Genomic DNA, 18,444 nt, shown 5'->3' on the forward strand with positions numbered 1-18,444 from the left:
AGGATTTGAACAGGTGATAGTTTTTTTTTTTCCTCAACTGAATGCTTACTTATTTTCCAGGCTTTAAGAGCTTCAGCCTGACATCCATGGAGCTTCAGATGCTCACCAACTCTTGTGTCAAACTCCAGACGGTCCATCAGTTACCCCTCACTGTCAATAAAGATGGTAAGAAAGGTGCACAGGTCTTAAAGACTACATGAAATCAAAGCTGTGTTGTTTTTAAATGTTCCTAGATTTATTGTGCATGATTCTTCAGTGCAAAATGTAAATAAATAAAAAATAAATAAAAAGAAAAAAACACCCCTTAAATATAAAATTTGCTCACATCTTGAATGACATTTTTTCTGTTGATATAACCAATAATGCCAAATATTATCCTAAGCAATTTGATTAAATTACAGGAAAATTACAGGAGACAATTATGTATTTATTTATTTATTTAGTATTATTCTATTGTGTTTAAATAATAATTAGTTTTTTTTTTATTGTATTATTTTTTATGTATTTAAAATGCATTGAACAGTCCTCTCCACTTTTTTTTCTCCACTTAAAGAGGATGAACCTACTGGACTGTATGGATTCCTGAATGTAATTGTCCATTCTGCCTCTGGACTTAAACAGAGCTTAAGTACTTGTCTTTTTCCTTCTTCCTCTCTCTGTGCTCATCAAAGTTCATGTATACATTTGCTTAGCCACCACATTAAAGCGTCAGTAACTCTTCCTTTTCCTCTCTTCAGATCTGTATTGCACATTAGAGGTGGACTCCTTTGGTATCTTTGTGAATAAAGCCAAAACAAGAGTGTACAGATACACCACAGAGCCCAAGTGGAATGAGGTAATCCCACATGCCCGTCCCTGTTTATATACCACTGATATGCAAAGACCTGCTTGCTAATACTCTCTTGAGGCTTTCATTCTTAAATAAGAGTAGCATAAGTGAGGCCATGTGGAATATGAAGTCCTCCTGGACAAATTACATTTTATATTTTAATTAAAAGCAATTACCATCCCCCAATGTAAAGGAAATGAGGCATAGTGGGTGTTAAATCTGGTCAGAGGTACCCTTACACTGTTTGGTGAATTGAGTTCAAAAGTGACACTGTATTTGGTTTTTCTAACAAAAGTTTGGCATTCTGTGTTGTTTTATTAATAATAATAATAATTGAATTATTATTCAGTAGCATGCAGCTTTTTATTTTATTTTTATCTATAATTATTTATTTATTTTCCCAAAAATAAGTTTTAGCTACTTTATGCATATATTTGTTATATATATATATATATATATATATATATATATATATATATATATATATATATATATATATATATATATATATATATATATATATATATATATATATATACATACTGTACATACACACAAATATATTCTGGATAATGTAGTTCTTCTGTATTGTTTCTGCATCAGGAGTTTGAGATTGAGTTGGAGGGCTCCCACACATTACGTCTACTTTGTTATGAAAAGAGCTACAACAAAGCCAAGATGAACAGGGAGGATGGAGACAGCACGGATAGAATTATGGGCAAAGGACAAATCGCGGTATGATCTACAGTCCACTGCATAAACACTGCAACAAACATTTTGCCATTTGTTATTTTATTGATAAGTATTTAATCATATTTTGAATAAGCTTTTATTTTTATAATTGTTGTTTTCATTTATTATTTAATGCCCTTTTGTCTTTTTTGTCAATTTCAAGTAATTTTAGTACTTAAACTTGTTTCAGTTAGTTGCTAAGGCAACACTTTAATTTTTGTTTAAATATTTAATCTAATGTTTTTTTTTCCATCTGATTTTATTTTATTTCAGCTTTATTTCAATTAACAAAAATGATAGGTCAGCTAATATGTTTGTATTTTGTAGTTATTTAGCCTATATATTGTTGTTGACATCTATATATCAAATTGGCAAATTCCTACTGGTTGAACAGGTGCGTTGCGGGCATGAATTTGCTTGGCTCTCATGTAAACTATTGTGAGCTAAGTGTCATCCTCCATCTGGGCACTCAGTGAGTCCGGTCAAAGGTATATCTGCTCTTATGAGAGACATGGTCCCAGATGGGGACTGGCCTTTATACTCCAGACATTTAATCTTCTTTTTAATAGGTAGGTTGTTATTCACTCTGCCCTTTTAAGGCATCAAATCATCCATAATTCACGTGGCCTGTTTGAAAATGTCACATCCAAAACAACGTCAGATCAGCTGACCTATCAGTCCCCTCCCCAGAGAGTTTTGTGGGGTCATACAAAGAACACAAAATTCTTTTGCCTTACAAAAAATTGCTTGTAAAGTCTAGGTTTAGATGCAGTTGGTTGAAAGTGTCGGTCGGTGCATCATGGGGGAAGAGGGAGGGATTAGTGGGCTGTGCTATGATCCCTCTGTGGTTCTGAAAGCAGACTTGTTTCATCAGTATATTTAGTTTTAATTTTAGTTCGCATTTTAGGGCTTTTTAATGTGTTTACTAATATTATTTAAATATGTTAAAAACTGTTACATTTTTCTGGGGTGTCTAGTATATCACTCCATATTGAATTTTTTGATGAACTAATGTTTAGAATTTATAAAATACAGTGTGTCCAAAACAAAAAAACAGATTCATTTTAGTTTTAGAGTCATGAAATGTCTTTTTTTTTTCAGTTTCTTTTTAATGTTAGCTTTTATTTTAGTTAGCGAAATTTATTTCATGTACATAAATGATGACAACACTGCATGGCAGCAGTATAAACCTGCTCTGATTGGTGCACTGGATGTCAGTGGCTATGGAGGGATTTATGGGCAGGGCAGGGCAGCTTACTCAGACTGAGGTAAGTCAAGGGATCATCTACTCTGAGCTTGAGGTGCAGAAAAAGACAGTTGTGCAGATTTACACAAGGAAACGGTGTCGAGAGTCAAGACAGTAAAGAATGAAATAAAAGGAAAATAGATCCTTCAGTGAACAGCAGTAGATTTGGGGACTCTTGAAGAATCTGGATGCATTTGGAGTGCAGTGAGTAATTGGATCTCTGTAGCTCAATACTTGCACCAGACTGAGGATTTATTGTTGTTAAAAGAGCTACTGAAACACTTTATCTGATATTGTAGACCTTCTGAGTTATTTGAGTTGACGACAATAGCTCATTGTTGAATTGCAGCTACTGTATGGATCTTTTAAGAACAAATATAACCCTTAAGGATGATCCTCAAGGTACATATTACACCACATCCTAAGGGATTTCCAGTTCCAGCTGAAGATCTCTGCTCAGTTTCTACACAGTCGTAGATGGGATGGAGATGAGTGAAGATGCGGTGGTAGGGCTGGCTGGGGAGGGCAGGAGCTGCTCTCCACCCTTCAAGGACTGTGTTGTTGGGCTGGTGGAGGGTGTAGAGGTAGACATTTCCACGCAAACTGCCCTGGCAGGCAAAGGAACAGGGTTATGGTGCCGTGTACAGAATGTCCTGCACAGAAGAAAGGTAAAGAGGGGAAAAATTACAGCTTGTTGTTTGCTAAAAGGGAACTGTATTCAATCATAATAAGCAGTTTAACCATTGTATATGGGTAAATGTTTAAGCAGTCATTAGCAGTGTCATGCAGTGTGACATGATATACTTCATCTAAAATATATATATTTTTAAATTGTTTTAAAACAATTATTATTTTTAAATTGAGAGACTACATTAAATATTTGTAAAAAAAAAAAAAAAAAAGTATTGTATTATATATTACACTTTGATGTTGAAAGAAATCAATGTTATCTGTCAATCAGTTGTAAAGGGATAGTTCACTTTGAAATTAAATTTTGGTATGTTTTAGCTTACCTCGAGGGCATCCAAGATGTAGGTGTCTTTGTTTCCGCAGTAGTTTCAATTTTGATATTTTTAGGTCAAACCGTTCTTGTCTGTCAGTCATTTAATGCAGGTCTATGGACACTGTCTCAAAGAGCATGCACAGAGTCCAAATTAAAACAATTCCCCATCGTCCAAATTAAACAATTCCCCATCGTAAGTACACATTGATGGCCTAAAACGAACAGTATTTATATAATTTTTAACTCTTATACACAGCCACGTCCAAGTGATCTGAGGACGTGCGCGCATCCTGGTGTGTGACGTGTACGCAGACTGGTGCATAGATATATACACTAGATGCCGCCTTAAAGACATTCGTTCCAATGAACTGCCGTAGACAAGGCGACATCTACTGTATATATCTATGCACCAGTCTGCGTACACGTCACACACCAGGATGCGCACGCGCTCTCAGATCACTTGGACGTGGCTGTGTATAAGAGTTAAAAACTATATAAATACTGTTCGTTTTCTCACACAAACTGCTCGTTTCGTGTCTTAGACCATCAGTGTGTACTTACGATGGGGAATTGTTTCATTTGGACAATGGGGAATTGTTTTAATTTGGACTCTGTGCATGCTCTTTGAGACAGTGACCATAGACCTGCATTAAATGACTGACAGACAAGAACGGTTTGACCTAAAAATATCAAAATTGAAACTACTGCGGAAAAAAAGACACCTACATCTTGGATGCCCTTAAGGTGAGCTAAAACATACCAAAATTTAATTTCAAAGTGAACTATCCCTTTAATGATTTTTTCCCCCCACTGTTTGTTTATCATAAATACAATATTTTATTTAAATTTATTGAAATTTCGGTTAACTTGGAAATGAGAATATGAACCACAAGAGATGATATTACTATTGACATCTACTCTGGCTTCCTATATAATCTGGATAATTAAAAAAAAAAAAAAATATATATATATATATATATATATATATATATATATATATATATATATATATATATATAATTTTTTTTTTTTCAAGCCGTAATAATGATTTCAAATATTGCCATTCATGTCAGCATTCTCACATTTGTGTGTGTGTATGTATATATATATATATATATAAAAATTATTATGTGTGGGTGGGGTTTTGTTAGCCATTGGAGCTCTAATGACCTTAGTTGGCACTGGTGTTTGGCCGGGCTAAGCCCCAGTTCTCACTCTCTCTCCCTGCCCTGTTGACAGACAGGTTGTAATGACTGAGATGATGAGATTAGATAGCAGTGCAGGATCAGGCCTTACACGAGACCATATGGAGATTAGGCCAGGATGAGGGAAAGGAACATGCTGAATTTAGCCCACTCCAGATGGCCCCACGTTTGCTTAGAGGGATCATGGAAATTGGCTGGTGATGTGCAAAACTGCTGTATGAGGAGAACTGGTATTATGAAAAATGTTCACATCACTTCAGGCCCTTCATAACATCTGTGGTGTAATTAACAGATAAAGACACATGTGTAGCCAATCCAAAAGCCCTCTAGATCATCAGAGCCCTCAGAGTTCATATTGGAAATCCCATTGTATTTTACTTTTTCTGTTTCTTATCCAGTTGGATCCTCAGATGCTCCAGGGTAAAGACTGGCAGAGAACAGTTATCCCTATGAATGGGGTGAGTATATCCACATCTGCTCCTCTGCTGTAATCCTACTATCCATCTCTATAATTACTGAATATACACCTTTTTCTGAAGATTGAGGTGAAAATATCCATGAAGTTCACCAGCCGGGAGTTCAGCCTGAAGAGAATGCCCTCACGGAAGCCCATGGGTGTGTTTGGAGTAAATATCTCCTCAGTGACAAAGTGAGTCAGCACACATTTTACATGCGGATTAGACATACACTAGAAAATAATTGGGTCCTTTTTACAAAAAGCACACACATTTTGATGCTATTTTTTGCATGTTTAGGCATTCACTGTGGCAAAGGAAATTAGAATATACAGAAAATTATAGGCTTCATAGAACTGCCTTTTTCTGTGCAGTGTTTATGGTCTGATTTGATTGACAGTAATGAGGATTGTCTGTAATTAGCTTCCTAATGGGGTTAAGGGCAAAACCAATTAATGCTTTAAAGACAACATGACAACACCAGCACAGATACTTAGACCCTAACATGCGCACTAAAAGTCTCTACATAAGCAGCACCTACCGCTGATTAATGTAAAGCATTAAAGAGATAATTCATCCAATAATACATTTTGACATTTACTCACATTGACCCATTGCTAATCTTTGTTTGTTCTGTTGAACAGAAAAGGCATTATTCTACTCTTTTCCATACAATGAAAATGTACATTGAAAACAGGCTTTCAACTATTAAGCAGCACAACTTTTTTCAACATTTATAGTAATATGAAATGTATCTTGGGCACCAAATCACCATGTTAAAATGATAAGAAGGATCAAGACTGCAGTAATGGCTGCAAAAAAAAAAAAAAAAATGCAAGCCTAAAGAGTAATGTCAAAATTTTAGATTTTGTTTGCGTATCTTGTTTTTGCTGAATGTAAAAAAAAAAAGTGTTGCCCTTGTTTCTGTCCATCATCATTAAAATCAAATGGCTGGTCTTGTGATGTTGGTATTATTTCTTGTCTCAGACGGGAGCGCTCTAAAGTGCCCTACATAGTCAGACAGTGTCTAGAGGAGATCGAAAGAAGAGGAATGGAGGAAGTGGGCATCTACCGTGTCTCAGGAGTGGCCACTGACATCCAAGCGCTCAAAACTGCATTTGACACCAGTGAGTGACCATTGTCATTTCATTTCACCTTTATTTATATAGCACTTTATACTATACAGATTGTTTCAAAGCAGCTTTACAGTGGTGAACAGGAAAATAATGATACAATGATGCAAACATAATTCAATTCTGCTCAAAAGGAGCTCTAAAAAGACAATAGTAAACAGTAATTATTCAGTTAAAATAAGTTCAGTGTTGATTTAGTTTGGTTCAACAACTGTTGTAAAGTTCATTAATTATGGAATGAGTGGAAAACAGTGATTTCATCATCCAGCACTTTTCAGCTCTTATCCAATAGCATCAGTGCATTCAAGTCAGTAAAAATGCTGAATATTAAGTGTCCTCGACTAAGCAAGCCAAAAGGCGACATTGGCATGGAATCCAAACTCCATTGGTGACAGAAAATGGAGGGAAAAAACCTTGGGAGAAACCAGGCTCAGTCGGGGGGCCAGTTCTCCCCTGGCCAGATGAACAACATAGTGGGCCCTATTTTAACGATCAAAGTGCATGGTCTAATGTGCAGGGTGCAAGTGCACTTAGGCCGTGTGTCCACCAAAGCGTTTTTAGCCAGCTGAAAACGCTAGACGCTCTGCTGAAAACGCCTAGCTGTGGGCGCTTGAGAGCGTTTTGGCAGCGCAACGTTTTTTCAGTTGAGACACTTCGTTGCTATGATACAGAATATCCGCAGCACAGTTTACTTGTAACTGAGTTCGCAGATAATTTGTTTCATACTAAAAATGTATTTTTAATTTTTTTTGTTTGGTTAGCTCTGCTGGTTGATGTCGTTGTACAGAAAGAATGTTGTGACAGTTGGTCGGTGTGGTATTTGTCCTGCCCCTCCTCCACCGTGATTGGACAGCTAGGTAAAAAGTGACAGTGATGTGCGCTGCGTTTTACCCAAAGTTGAACATTCTTCAACTCTCGGCGACCTGAAAAAAACGCTCAGCACCTCGTTGCGCTCATGGCGTTTTAAAAACGCGGCACTCATGGCGCATAAATGGGCGCATAAATAGGCGCAAATGCATTTGCTATTTGAACAACTGCGTCGGGCTGAAACTAGCAAAAAACACTTGCGTCGTGCTTGGCACTGCATTGCGCCTGGTGTTTGATAGGGCCCAGTGTGGTTTAATTCCAGGCTGCATCACAGATCAGGTTATGGATTAATATCATTCAGAATATTTCATCCAGTTCCTTCTCTTTAAAGATCGGGGTACATCACGCCATGTTTTGTTACATGGAGCAATGACAGATATATATTTTGTCAGCCAATTTAGTTGCTGATTTCTCTCTTTTTCTCTCTCTGTAAAAGATAATAAAGATGTGTCAGTAATGATGAGTGAGATGGATGTGAATGCCATTGCCGGAACGCTGAAGCTGTACTTCAGGGAGCTTCCTGAGCCTCTGTTCACCGACGAGCTGTACCCCAACTTTGCAGGAGGCATTGGTTCGTCATTTGTTTTTACTTACAAAACACAATGCCAAGTATTGAGCAGGCTTGGCTTCTTAAAGGTAGAACTAAATTGATTATGTCCTTGTTACTCTGCAGCTCTCTCAGACAGCGTAGCTAAGGAGAGCTGTATGCTGAACCTCCTGCTGTCTCTACCAGAGCCCAACCTGGTCACCTTCCTCTTCCTGCTGGATCATCTCAAGAGGTAGACAAGATTGAATTGACTTTCACAATGTTTTCAGAGGCTTAACAACAAGGAAGACAGGTTCCTGGATCAACATCAATTGTTTCTGGAACATTCATATGAAAAAACAAAAAAAAAACAAAGCTGGATGATTTTAGGGGTAGGATTGGAGATGGTGTTAAGGCTATGATTGGTTAATAAAAACATTGTTTCCGGAGCACGTTCTGCTTGTTTACATCACATGGTCCTTCTTGGAGTGCTGCTAGCTTCATAATCAAAAGATGTATTGGGGTGAATCTCACCATGAACATATCTAGGTCAAATTTCATCCCAATTCCAAAAGAGAAAATATCTATATATATATAAATAAATATTTTGCATAAATAAATTATATTGTAATGTAATGTACACTTCCATGATAATTACGCACATTTCCCCCTCAAATTCTCATTTCCATAATGCAAAAGAAAGAAAATATATATATATATATATATATATATTTTTTTTTGCATTACATTACAATTTTAGTTCAATACAACAAAATATTGTATTAAAAATATTGTTAAAAATAATATAGTAATAATTAATGCATTAATTTTTTTAATAATAAATTTTTTTGAATTAGAAGGAGATGTGATTGTCATGAAAATAATTGCACAATGCAAAACAATCTTAATGGGTCTAAAGTAAGTTTCATTTTCCTTAATAGAATAGGATAGAATTGAATCTTTTCACATTTTATGGTGAAATATGGCTTGAACATGTTCTTGACAGGTCATCCAGCTGCTTTTTTACACTAATCCTCTCTCCTTCTTCACTTCCTGCTCTTCCTCTTTTTGTTTTTAGGATTGCTGAAAAGGAGAGTGTAAACAAAATGTCTCTTCACAATCTGGCCACCGTATTTGGCCCGACCCTGCTACGACCCTCTGAGAAGGACAGCAAGATCCCCACTAACCCCACACAGCCTATCACGATGGGGGACAGCTGGTCGCTGGAAGTCATGTCACAGGTATGCTCAGAGTGAAACCACAAAGAAAACCATGATTGACTATTTACATTTTAAAGGCACACTATGCAGTTTCCGTTCTTCTCAAACAGCGACCCCTAGAGTCGCTGTGGAGTACTTGTATTTAACATTACTGTCGTAAATACCACTCACGCAGAGCTGTCTCTGCACTCTTCCGACCGCGCTTTCTTCGTTTTCTTCGTTAACTCTGCCATGATTCTCGTCTGAAATGCGTGCTAGTGTCTTCCATAGAGGCTGCTTCATATGTTGTTGATGTATGTGACGTTGTGCCGTAAAAGCAAGATTTGTCGGGGCTAGTGTTGCTTTCGTCAACGAAAATTATGACGAAATATTGTCGTCAACAAACCGTTATCACCTGACGAAAACGAGACGAGACGTAAATGCTGGTCATGTGACGATGACTAAAATACATGTATAATGCAATATCGTTGACGAATAAAAACGAGACTAAATGTGGTTTACAAAATAAAAACTATATATATGTTATAGAAATGTTATAACGTCACGACGAATGAGAGAGTTGTGCGTGAACCCATAGCTTTGTGGGGTTTAAATTCCGGTTTGCGATCTGGTCACCCGATTATCAGCGAATTTAACAATATTACTCCATTAGTTATTCTATTAAAATGTCTCATTGATATATTTGACACATTCATAATCATTACTTTTGCCGGTTCTTTGTGACAGCTGTAGGCTATGTTATCGGCAGCGTCTCTGGTTACATGAACGCGTCACCGCATCAGCACCAGAACATGGAGATTTTATTTTAGAGAATAATCGCACAACCTATTCGATATTCTATAATTAAATAAACTAATCGAATATCCAAAAATCGTGACTTATCCCTGCATGGAATCTCTTGTTTCTTTTCCCAAATCTTCACTCACGTCTCACCCATTTTCTAAAGGGATTATAAACGTTTCTTCATTGGTTCGCTTTTAATTAGGCCTATTATATTCGTATTCTTTACTGTAGTAAAGTAGAAAAATGCTGTAGGACAGATAGCCTACATTTGTACTTGCTTGTCAAATTCTTTTTAACACAGTTTGTGCTTTTATATTAAACATAGGGCGCGTCAAGTTTAGTTGTAAAGCGCATTTCACACGCGCGGGTGATTTTTAGTTTCACTTTCTCTGGCAGCGCAATCTCAAACATAGCCTAAATATTTCGCCCTTGTGGAGGATAAAATTCGCTCTTCAGACCAATTTACATCAAGTAGAAAACACGAAGATATCATAAAGAGACAACACTAGTCGGGGCGCCACCTCTCAAACCTGCATTGTTGGATTTGCCAGCGGCGTTCCCCCCTGATTTGCTATAGGGATGATTCGCCCTACTACGAGTTTGTTTACCATCAAAATAATTTCGAAACTGTTATATTAAGGTACAAATCTTGCATAGTGTGCCTTTAAGGTCTATGAACATGCTGGCATCTACCACAGAAAATGATTTAAATGCGTCTCTGTTTGTGAAAGCAATGGGAAACACATTTACAGTATGTACTTGTTTTTTATCAGTTAAACGTCTCCTGAAATGTTCTGTCTTTTTTGGTTCTGTAGGTGCAAGTTCTGTTGTATTTCCTTCAGCTGGAGACCATCCCGACGCCAGACAGTAAGAGACAGAGTATCCTGTTTTCCACAGAGGTCTAAAGGAGTGCTTATTCTCATTGTAAGTTTTACACCAGTGGGAAAGAGAGCAAGCGAGTATGTCCACCCACTAGGTAATGGACACTGGAATGCACAAGAGCTACGTCCTTCTGGGCAAAAGCAGGAGTGCTTCGCCTTTCGCGCATTTTCTAGCTGCCGCCACTAGGGGGCACCTCAGCCCTTTTAAACATTGAAGAACTCTACTTACTCGGAGCACATCTTGAATATTACTGAACCCTCCCTGTAAACCGCCTGTTTCTCTGAACATCAGTGTCCGTTCAGCACCTTCGCTCCGCATTCTGTGACTCCTCAGATCGCTGAGCACGCTCTTGTGTCCTGTATGTGGGCCTCTAATGGTCATTCATATCAGCTGGTGACAGTGAATTCTGTCTCTTCTGGCTTTATGTTTGTCCTCATTTTGTCTGTCCCCACTGGTCACTGATGCTATTTCTGTGCTGCTACAATTCAGTATCCAGCTCCAAATCCTTTTATGTGATAGATAATTACATGGGAGTTCAACGTAGTTCTTATCGCAGACTCTTTAAGAGTCAAATGACTAGCTTCTCTCAGTGTTCGTCAATCATTTAAAGGACTTAATTTAATAGGATTTCTGTGTAGACGATGGTGTTTGGTTCAGTTTTTGTCAGTGTTGATGTGATTCTAATTTAAGAACATCAAGAAACAATCTGAAAAATAGATTGATCTGAGTAAAATCTCGTTATTATTTAATTTTCCTCTGTCTTTTTTTTTTTCTTCTTTTTTTTTTTTTGGCCCATACATCTCTATCAAGCAATATTTAAGGATTCATGAGTGTGTTTAAAAACATTGTGTTTCATTATGCTTTTGTAGTTTAGATCTTTTCCCTCATATTTTGGGAGAGAGATAAACCTTCATGAATTTCTAAGTACATAACCAAAAGGGTCAATATATTTTTCATTATTCTAAGTTTTTATGTAATACATATAGAATAATTATGATTATTTATTTGGGGACAGATATCAACATCACTGTCATTTCAGAGTATGTCTACATTTATCGCTAACTTATCTGTGTAATGAAGTACTGTAGATTCCTTACATACCCTCTTAACTTTCCTTTCTTTTTGAATCCGTTCAGGATTTGAAGATGCTCTGAGGATAGCACACAATACTAGCGTTTCCCCTGCCGTATATCTAGTGTTGAGAGATGACCAAACACAGAGGTTTTTAGCGTGCTTTGGCTTCACAGCACACTGTGGTTTATGTTCGCTGAGAACCATACAGCTGTGCCTCTCTGTCTCATCGTAAGACATTAAAGGGATAGTTCACCCGAAAATGTAAATCCCGTCATCATTTACTCACCATCAAGTTGTTCCAAACCTGTATAAGTCTCTTTCTTCTGTTGAACATAAAAGACGATATGAATGAGTGAATGTGTGTATTTGAAGAATGTGTGTAACCAAACAGTTGGATTTTTTTTAAATAATTGACTTCCATAGTATAGGGAAAAACAATACTCTGGACGTTTATGGGGACCATCAACTGTTTGGTTACACATATTCTTCAAAATATCTCCATGTTCAACAGAAGAAAGAAACTCATTCAGGTTTGAAACAACTTGAGGGTGAGTAAATGATGACAGAATTTTCATTTTTGGGTGAACTATCCCTTTGAAGGTAAGAACACAATGCTGTATATAGCACAAACTGTTATCCTTGAGTCCTGTCAGATGGTTTAACGAAGGAAGGGTTAATAATGGACGCCAAGAACGATGCAGTACAGGAACAGTACAGGTATTCTGTCTTTATAGCATTTCTGTTAATTAATTATATCAGTAAAAATGAGTGCTCTTAATTATTATTTCAGTTAAAGGTGCTTTAGTTACATTATTTGACATGCAGGCATGTTTTTTGATTTAAAAGTGTTTTTTTTATGTTTGTTTTTTTTAAGTTTGATAAGTGTTGTTTGTTTGTGTGTTTGAGTTGTAATGTTAAACCAAATTCTGGCTACTGTAGAAGGATTTTTGAAGTCTGTGTCATATATACAAAAAGGGGTTTTGCAATTGAAAAGGAATTTCTGTTAATCCACCGTCTTTTTCCGTTATCGTGTCCAGTAAAGGTGCGTTCTTATTATCTCATCTGTCCTATTCTCTGATTGTCGGCACTAAATGTACATTTCCTGTATCTTGCACCTGTCCGAACTGAATTCAGCATACAAGATATAATAATCATAATTTTACAGCATAACATGTGGTTCCTTCTAGAGATTTCTCCGATTTTCGAATCTCTTCGAAATCTCTAATGAATCTCTTAAACTCATAAACTGTGATCTGTTGCTATCAGAAGGCATTAGGTGATTCAAAGCATTCCAGTTGTGCTAATTACTTATTTAATGTGCTTATTTAGATTGTTGAATGTTACTGGGTTAGAAATATTGGACATATGCTCCAGTTCAATGGGAGTGATACAGCGCATGATATTTGAGAAGCAATTTCTTTGCACTGCACCACGTTTAAAGACTAATGTGATCATTTCTTCTCAGCGTAATGAGATTGTATCACACACAGTGAGAAACGTCTATAAACATCACACTCTCTGCAGTCTGATATTGCATTATGCAAGAAACAGATTTATTTGTATCCACGAAGTATAACAGTTTTGAAATGATTGGTCATGAAAGCACTGCAAGGGGTCCATCTGTGTCATCCATTGTAATGTTCTGATGATTTATTTTGAAATCTTGCCTTTAAACACATGAAGACATGCTGGACAGCCACTGGGACAGGCTATGGATGCTCTCCCCTTTTCCTCTTAAGGTTTTTGTCACTATTTATTATTGCTAATATCTTAATGTTCTGGTTATAGGACTGTACAAATAGATAATGAATTCTGCAGACTGAAACGTTTGGAAGGCATTTGCGGCCTATGTTTATACACAAAATGTTGAATAAAACCTCCTGTATATGAACACCTGCTGCTTCATGGAGTTTTTTCCCCCCCAAAATATTACTTGTCATATTTAATCTGGGGTGCCACAGTAGTTTCCTGCCTTGTAATTGATTTAATGTATTTGTTCATTTTGCATGTTTAGCAGAGATGTTTTGAAACTCATTTGAGTTTGTATTACACGCAATGTAATGTATATATGTGTCCACATTGGGGCAGCACAGCCGTACATTGCTTTATACATATATATATATATATATATATATATGGACGGAAGATTGAAAACTTTTTGTTGTTTTCATCAGTGTTTGCATACTAGATGTTGACAAAAATAGCACTGTTCAGTATAGTTTAAATGAAAATTGATTTTTATCAGATCACATGACTTTTCAAAAACAGTACTACTATTGCCAAAAACATTACAAATGGAGGAAAACATGTAAATGTAACTAGGTAATGCTACTGATTAATGTTTCAAAATTGGAATTGTATATATTTTTATATATATTATTATATTTTTTAATTATATAGCCAGTTTCTGTATGTCAATGTTTTTGTTCCATAGAGCCTTATTTAAAAGTATTCCTCAATATGTCATGATAACATCAGGAAAGATGGCAGCTTCCTATAAGAGCAGCTTAGTAGATTTATTTTTGGTGCATTATGTCTAGTCCTGTGCTTTTGCAGAGGCAGCACAGTCCTCCAGTGTCCGATAAGAAGCCCTGTTTCCTCTTCATAATATGAGACTCTGAGCTTTGAGGAACAGGAGGGATGGACTGAGTTAAAATACAGTCTGACATTCTGTCATAGAGCTGTTATGAGAGCGAGTGAGAAAGAGAGTGTTGTGTCGTCTGTTGCTGTCTGATTACTCATGTCCACAGTTCTATCTCTCTCCTCCGGCTGTCGCTCCTCCCTCAGCAGGCCATGAAAGCTGTGACCGTTGCAGTGTGGATGGGGTCAGATAAGACTATCCCGCTCCCATCACGGCCCTGCCTGCTCTGAGAGGCCTGCTCCCTTCAGATTTCACCAACCCTAGGTTTGTTCCTCCTCTCCCACTTCATTTCCATGTCTCCCCTTTTTACATTCGCTCACTTCTAATGTGTGGTTTTTGCTTTCTCATTCTGTTGCCTCCTCTCCAGGCCGTTTTGATGATCCTTGTTGTGTCTGAGGCAGTTTTGCTCCTGGCTGGTCACCGAACTTGGTTCAAACCCTCTCACCCCTCATGTCCGGTATCTGTCAATCACTCAGTATCACTGGTTTGATATTTGTATGTGACCTGACACTTTTCCTGCATTCACAGCCAGACAGATCTGCTCCCTTTAATCTTGCGAGGGAAATTTGTATTGAGCCATGCGTTATAACCTCATTGAGTTAAAGAAAAAAACAGATTTTAATGTGCAAATGATTTATGGTTTATGATTTATCAATGTTGTGATGCTTGGTTTCATCGTCTTATCTGCTGATTTATTCAAATACATAAAAAATGCAATTCATACATACAGTGACTTGAATATACCTCTTCCACGAAATGAATGTTTAATTATATCAATTATTTTATATTTATATTAATTGTTTTAAATATTAATATAAACTATTATTTAATTGTATTAATTAATTGAATTACATTAATTACTATTGTATTATATATATATATATATATATATACACACACACACACATACAGTACACACACACATATATATATATATACATACATATATACATTATTTATATATATATATATGAAGAGTTCAGATGCAAAAACCTCTAAAGTGCCATGTGAAATTTTCTTCTAGAATGATCATTTTAATCAAGCTTGTATATTTAAGTTCAGTAATTTCACTTAAATGACCATTAATAGGTAATTTTCATTGCCATTTAAGTGAAATTACTGAACTTGAATGTACAAGCTTGATAAAAATGATCATTCTAGAAGAAAATTTCAGATGGCACTTAGAGGCTTTTGCATCTGAACTCTTCATATATATATATATATATATATATATATATATACACATACATACATACATACATACATACATATATATACATTATATATATATACATTATATATATATATATATACATACATACATACATACATATATATACATTATATATTATTTTAAATTAATAAGATATGTTGATACTTTATGACAAGCCGAGGATAGTTCAGGTTGTAAAATGTCATGTGGTGCGACTTGCCAAAAGGTAATTTTTATGAATTTGTAAGTCTTTATATTTGTATAAAATAGTAATAATAATAAAATAAACACTTTATACATCAAAATATATTTTAAATTAATTTTAAATTCAATATTTTAAATTGATAATTAAGATAGTTCACACTTATTGATATGAATGTACAATCTTAAAGGATAGTGTTAATAGAAAATGTTACCTTTGTAAACTTTAACTTTTTGGGGGGAAATGGTACAAAAAACCATGACACCAACATAGCCAACACATTTCTAAAACCTTGGCTCAGGTGTTGTAGACCAGCTTTTTAAAAGATTTTTTATAATTAGATCACACCTATTTGTTTATTTTTAACTGCACTGTCCCCTCAAAATCATACGAGATCATGTGACACTCAGCATTGCACAGGCACAAACTAACATCATGACACTTTTGCAATAAAAGCATTCATTTGGTTTCCCTATATCTTTAGCTAGGCACATGCATAATCATCTGAGTGGATTTAAATAATGATTGCCCCTTATCTGGTGGTGTCCCACTCTAATCTGTGTGGTTCGGGCCTTGCTGTGTCATCGCTCCGCTCTTGGCGTGACGTGCCAGCTGTCTATCTGCGTCTTCTCCTCATCTCCAAACCCATAAAACTCCCTGACAGGCCCTTTATTTGAGACGCGCCTGTAGCACTGTTTAATATGTGGACTGAGGTCTCATAAGACACAAACCGTACATGTTCAGTTCTTTGTGCATGATTGCATATGCAAGCACTTGTAAATATACTCATGCTCAAACACATGATTTCCATATGCTGTATTTAAAATAAATATTTTTTTGCATCTGTAGCAAGATGAGAGGCTGAACCAAACATGTTTTAAAGTAAATATATATTCTCCGCACGATTCATTTTCTGTTTGTTTTATGTTTTCTGCTTTTACATTCTTTAAAAAGCTTTGTAGTGCTGTTTAGGAGCTTCTCTTGCTTTTGTAAACATAACATCCACAAAAAAGTAGCATATAAAGTTCATTTTTGAAAATAACAAAGATGATGTTTTGCTAAAGCTGTGTTTCTTGACATTTCGTCATGCTCTGCTACACAATCAGTCAGTTTAAAAGCTCAAGTCTTTATTTTCTAATGTGATCATTTTCATTTATGATAGTCCTTTCTGTGATAAGGTCTCTGCTTGCGCTCACACCATCGACTGCTGCTTTGCCTCAGGCAAGCGCAGTCAGAGTGATTTGCATATCTGCTCATTTGTTAAGCAAATCTCTCTCCTTCTATCTTTTTTCTTCATCCCTCCCTGTTTTCTCCCTTTCGCTCTACCACTCTGCTTTTGTAATCTTGAAAGATGTTGTGACCTTTTGTGAATGTTTCTGTGCACATATATATGAGTTTATGTGTCTGGAGTATAAGTGGCATATGTTGTGCTGATGCATTGGTTCAGTGTGGATGCGTTAACACTGTTTATACGGGCAGACTGATGTACACTGTAGGTCAAATTTCTCTTTTTGCCTGCAGGCTTTAACAGCTTTTGGCAGCGGACCTATTGAATTTTTTTTATGATGTCGGCCAGTCCAAAATATCTTAAGGCACATCTCTTTATTGTTCCTGACAATTCATTCTGAATCAACTGTTTCTACAAACACAAAACAGCTGCAAAAGCTGAGTGAATTTAACATATGGTGGGTATGATTCGTTGGAATATATTAAAAGATTAAAATCAAATTTTATACATGCTTAACTGAATTTGTTTCTCATTATCTCATGGTCGATGAGGTTTGTGTGTAAATGCCTGAAATCAGTATTGTAGACTAATATAATTTGTGATAATATATGAATTTCTTCACAAAACTAAAAAGTAGCGGATCATCTTTTGTAGACTGATTTTCTCCACTGTAGACTGTTTACAATTTTTCAAAACAAACTTTGTCAGGGTTACGGGACTCTTTTTACTGCCTCATATCACATATTTTAGTAATCATCATATATAATCATATATTCATATATAATGAAAGCTTAAAAGCTGAAAATTCATCCTGTGAAAACTGTTTTGAAATTGGACATTGTGTTCCCATTGAAACGGTATACTTTAAAACCTTTTAGCAGGCTCAATTTTATAGATATCAAATTCAAATTTGGAATTCAACTTGGTTTTAGGCTTTGATTTTCTAGCGATTTTAGAGTCGCAAAATATAAATATTGTATAAAATTTAAAAAAGTTTAGTTCAGTACATTTGCTTTAAAATGTTATCATTTTTGTACACTTTCATTTGTTGACGTGCTTTTTTGAGACTCTGCTGAGTGTCTTCATGAATTACAACCATTTAAATTCAGTTCTACACTCAGAAAGGGGGATGACGGTTAAGAAGTCTGTTGAGTCCCTGGATCTGTCAGAGCGGTTACTGAATCAACATCTGATTGAATCTCTTA

The 18,444-nt window shown here is 36.0% G+C and overlaps 1 protein-coding gene across 1 annotated transcript in view; it reads left to right on the forward strand.

Annotated features, from left to right (window-relative positions):
- The window catches only part of bcr (BCR activator of RhoGEF and GTPase), a 66,397-nt gene extending 52,559 nt beyond the window's left edge, over positions 1-13,838 (forward strand). The window contains exons 13-23 of the mRNA XM_081391079.1: positions 61-165; positions 554-628; positions 738-835; positions 1,433-1,564; positions 5,414-5,473; positions 5,555-5,664; positions 6,458-6,597; positions 7,907-8,041; positions 8,144-8,249; positions 9,075-9,237; positions 10,815-13,838. Of these exons, the coding sequence (XP_081247205.1) occupies positions 61-165; positions 554-628; positions 738-835; positions 1,433-1,564; positions 5,414-5,473; positions 5,555-5,664; positions 6,458-6,597; positions 7,907-8,041; positions 8,144-8,249; positions 9,075-9,237; positions 10,815-10,904 (1,214 nt within the window). The 3' untranslated portion in view covers positions 10,905-13,838. The remainder of the gene's footprint in view (positions 1-60; positions 166-553; positions 629-737; positions 836-1,432; positions 1,565-5,413; positions 5,474-5,554; positions 5,665-6,457; positions 6,598-7,906; positions 8,042-8,143; positions 8,250-9,074; positions 9,238-10,814) is intronic.
- The last annotated feature ends 4,606 nt before the right edge of the window (positions 13,839-18,444 follow it).

Source organism: Scardinius erythrophthalmus (assembly GCF_964197995.2).
Source record: "Scardinius erythrophthalmus genome assembly, chromosome: 17".
In the NCBI taxonomy this organism is placed as follows: Eukaryota; Metazoa; Chordata; class Actinopteri; order Cypriniformes; family Leuciscidae; genus Scardinius; species Scardinius erythrophthalmus.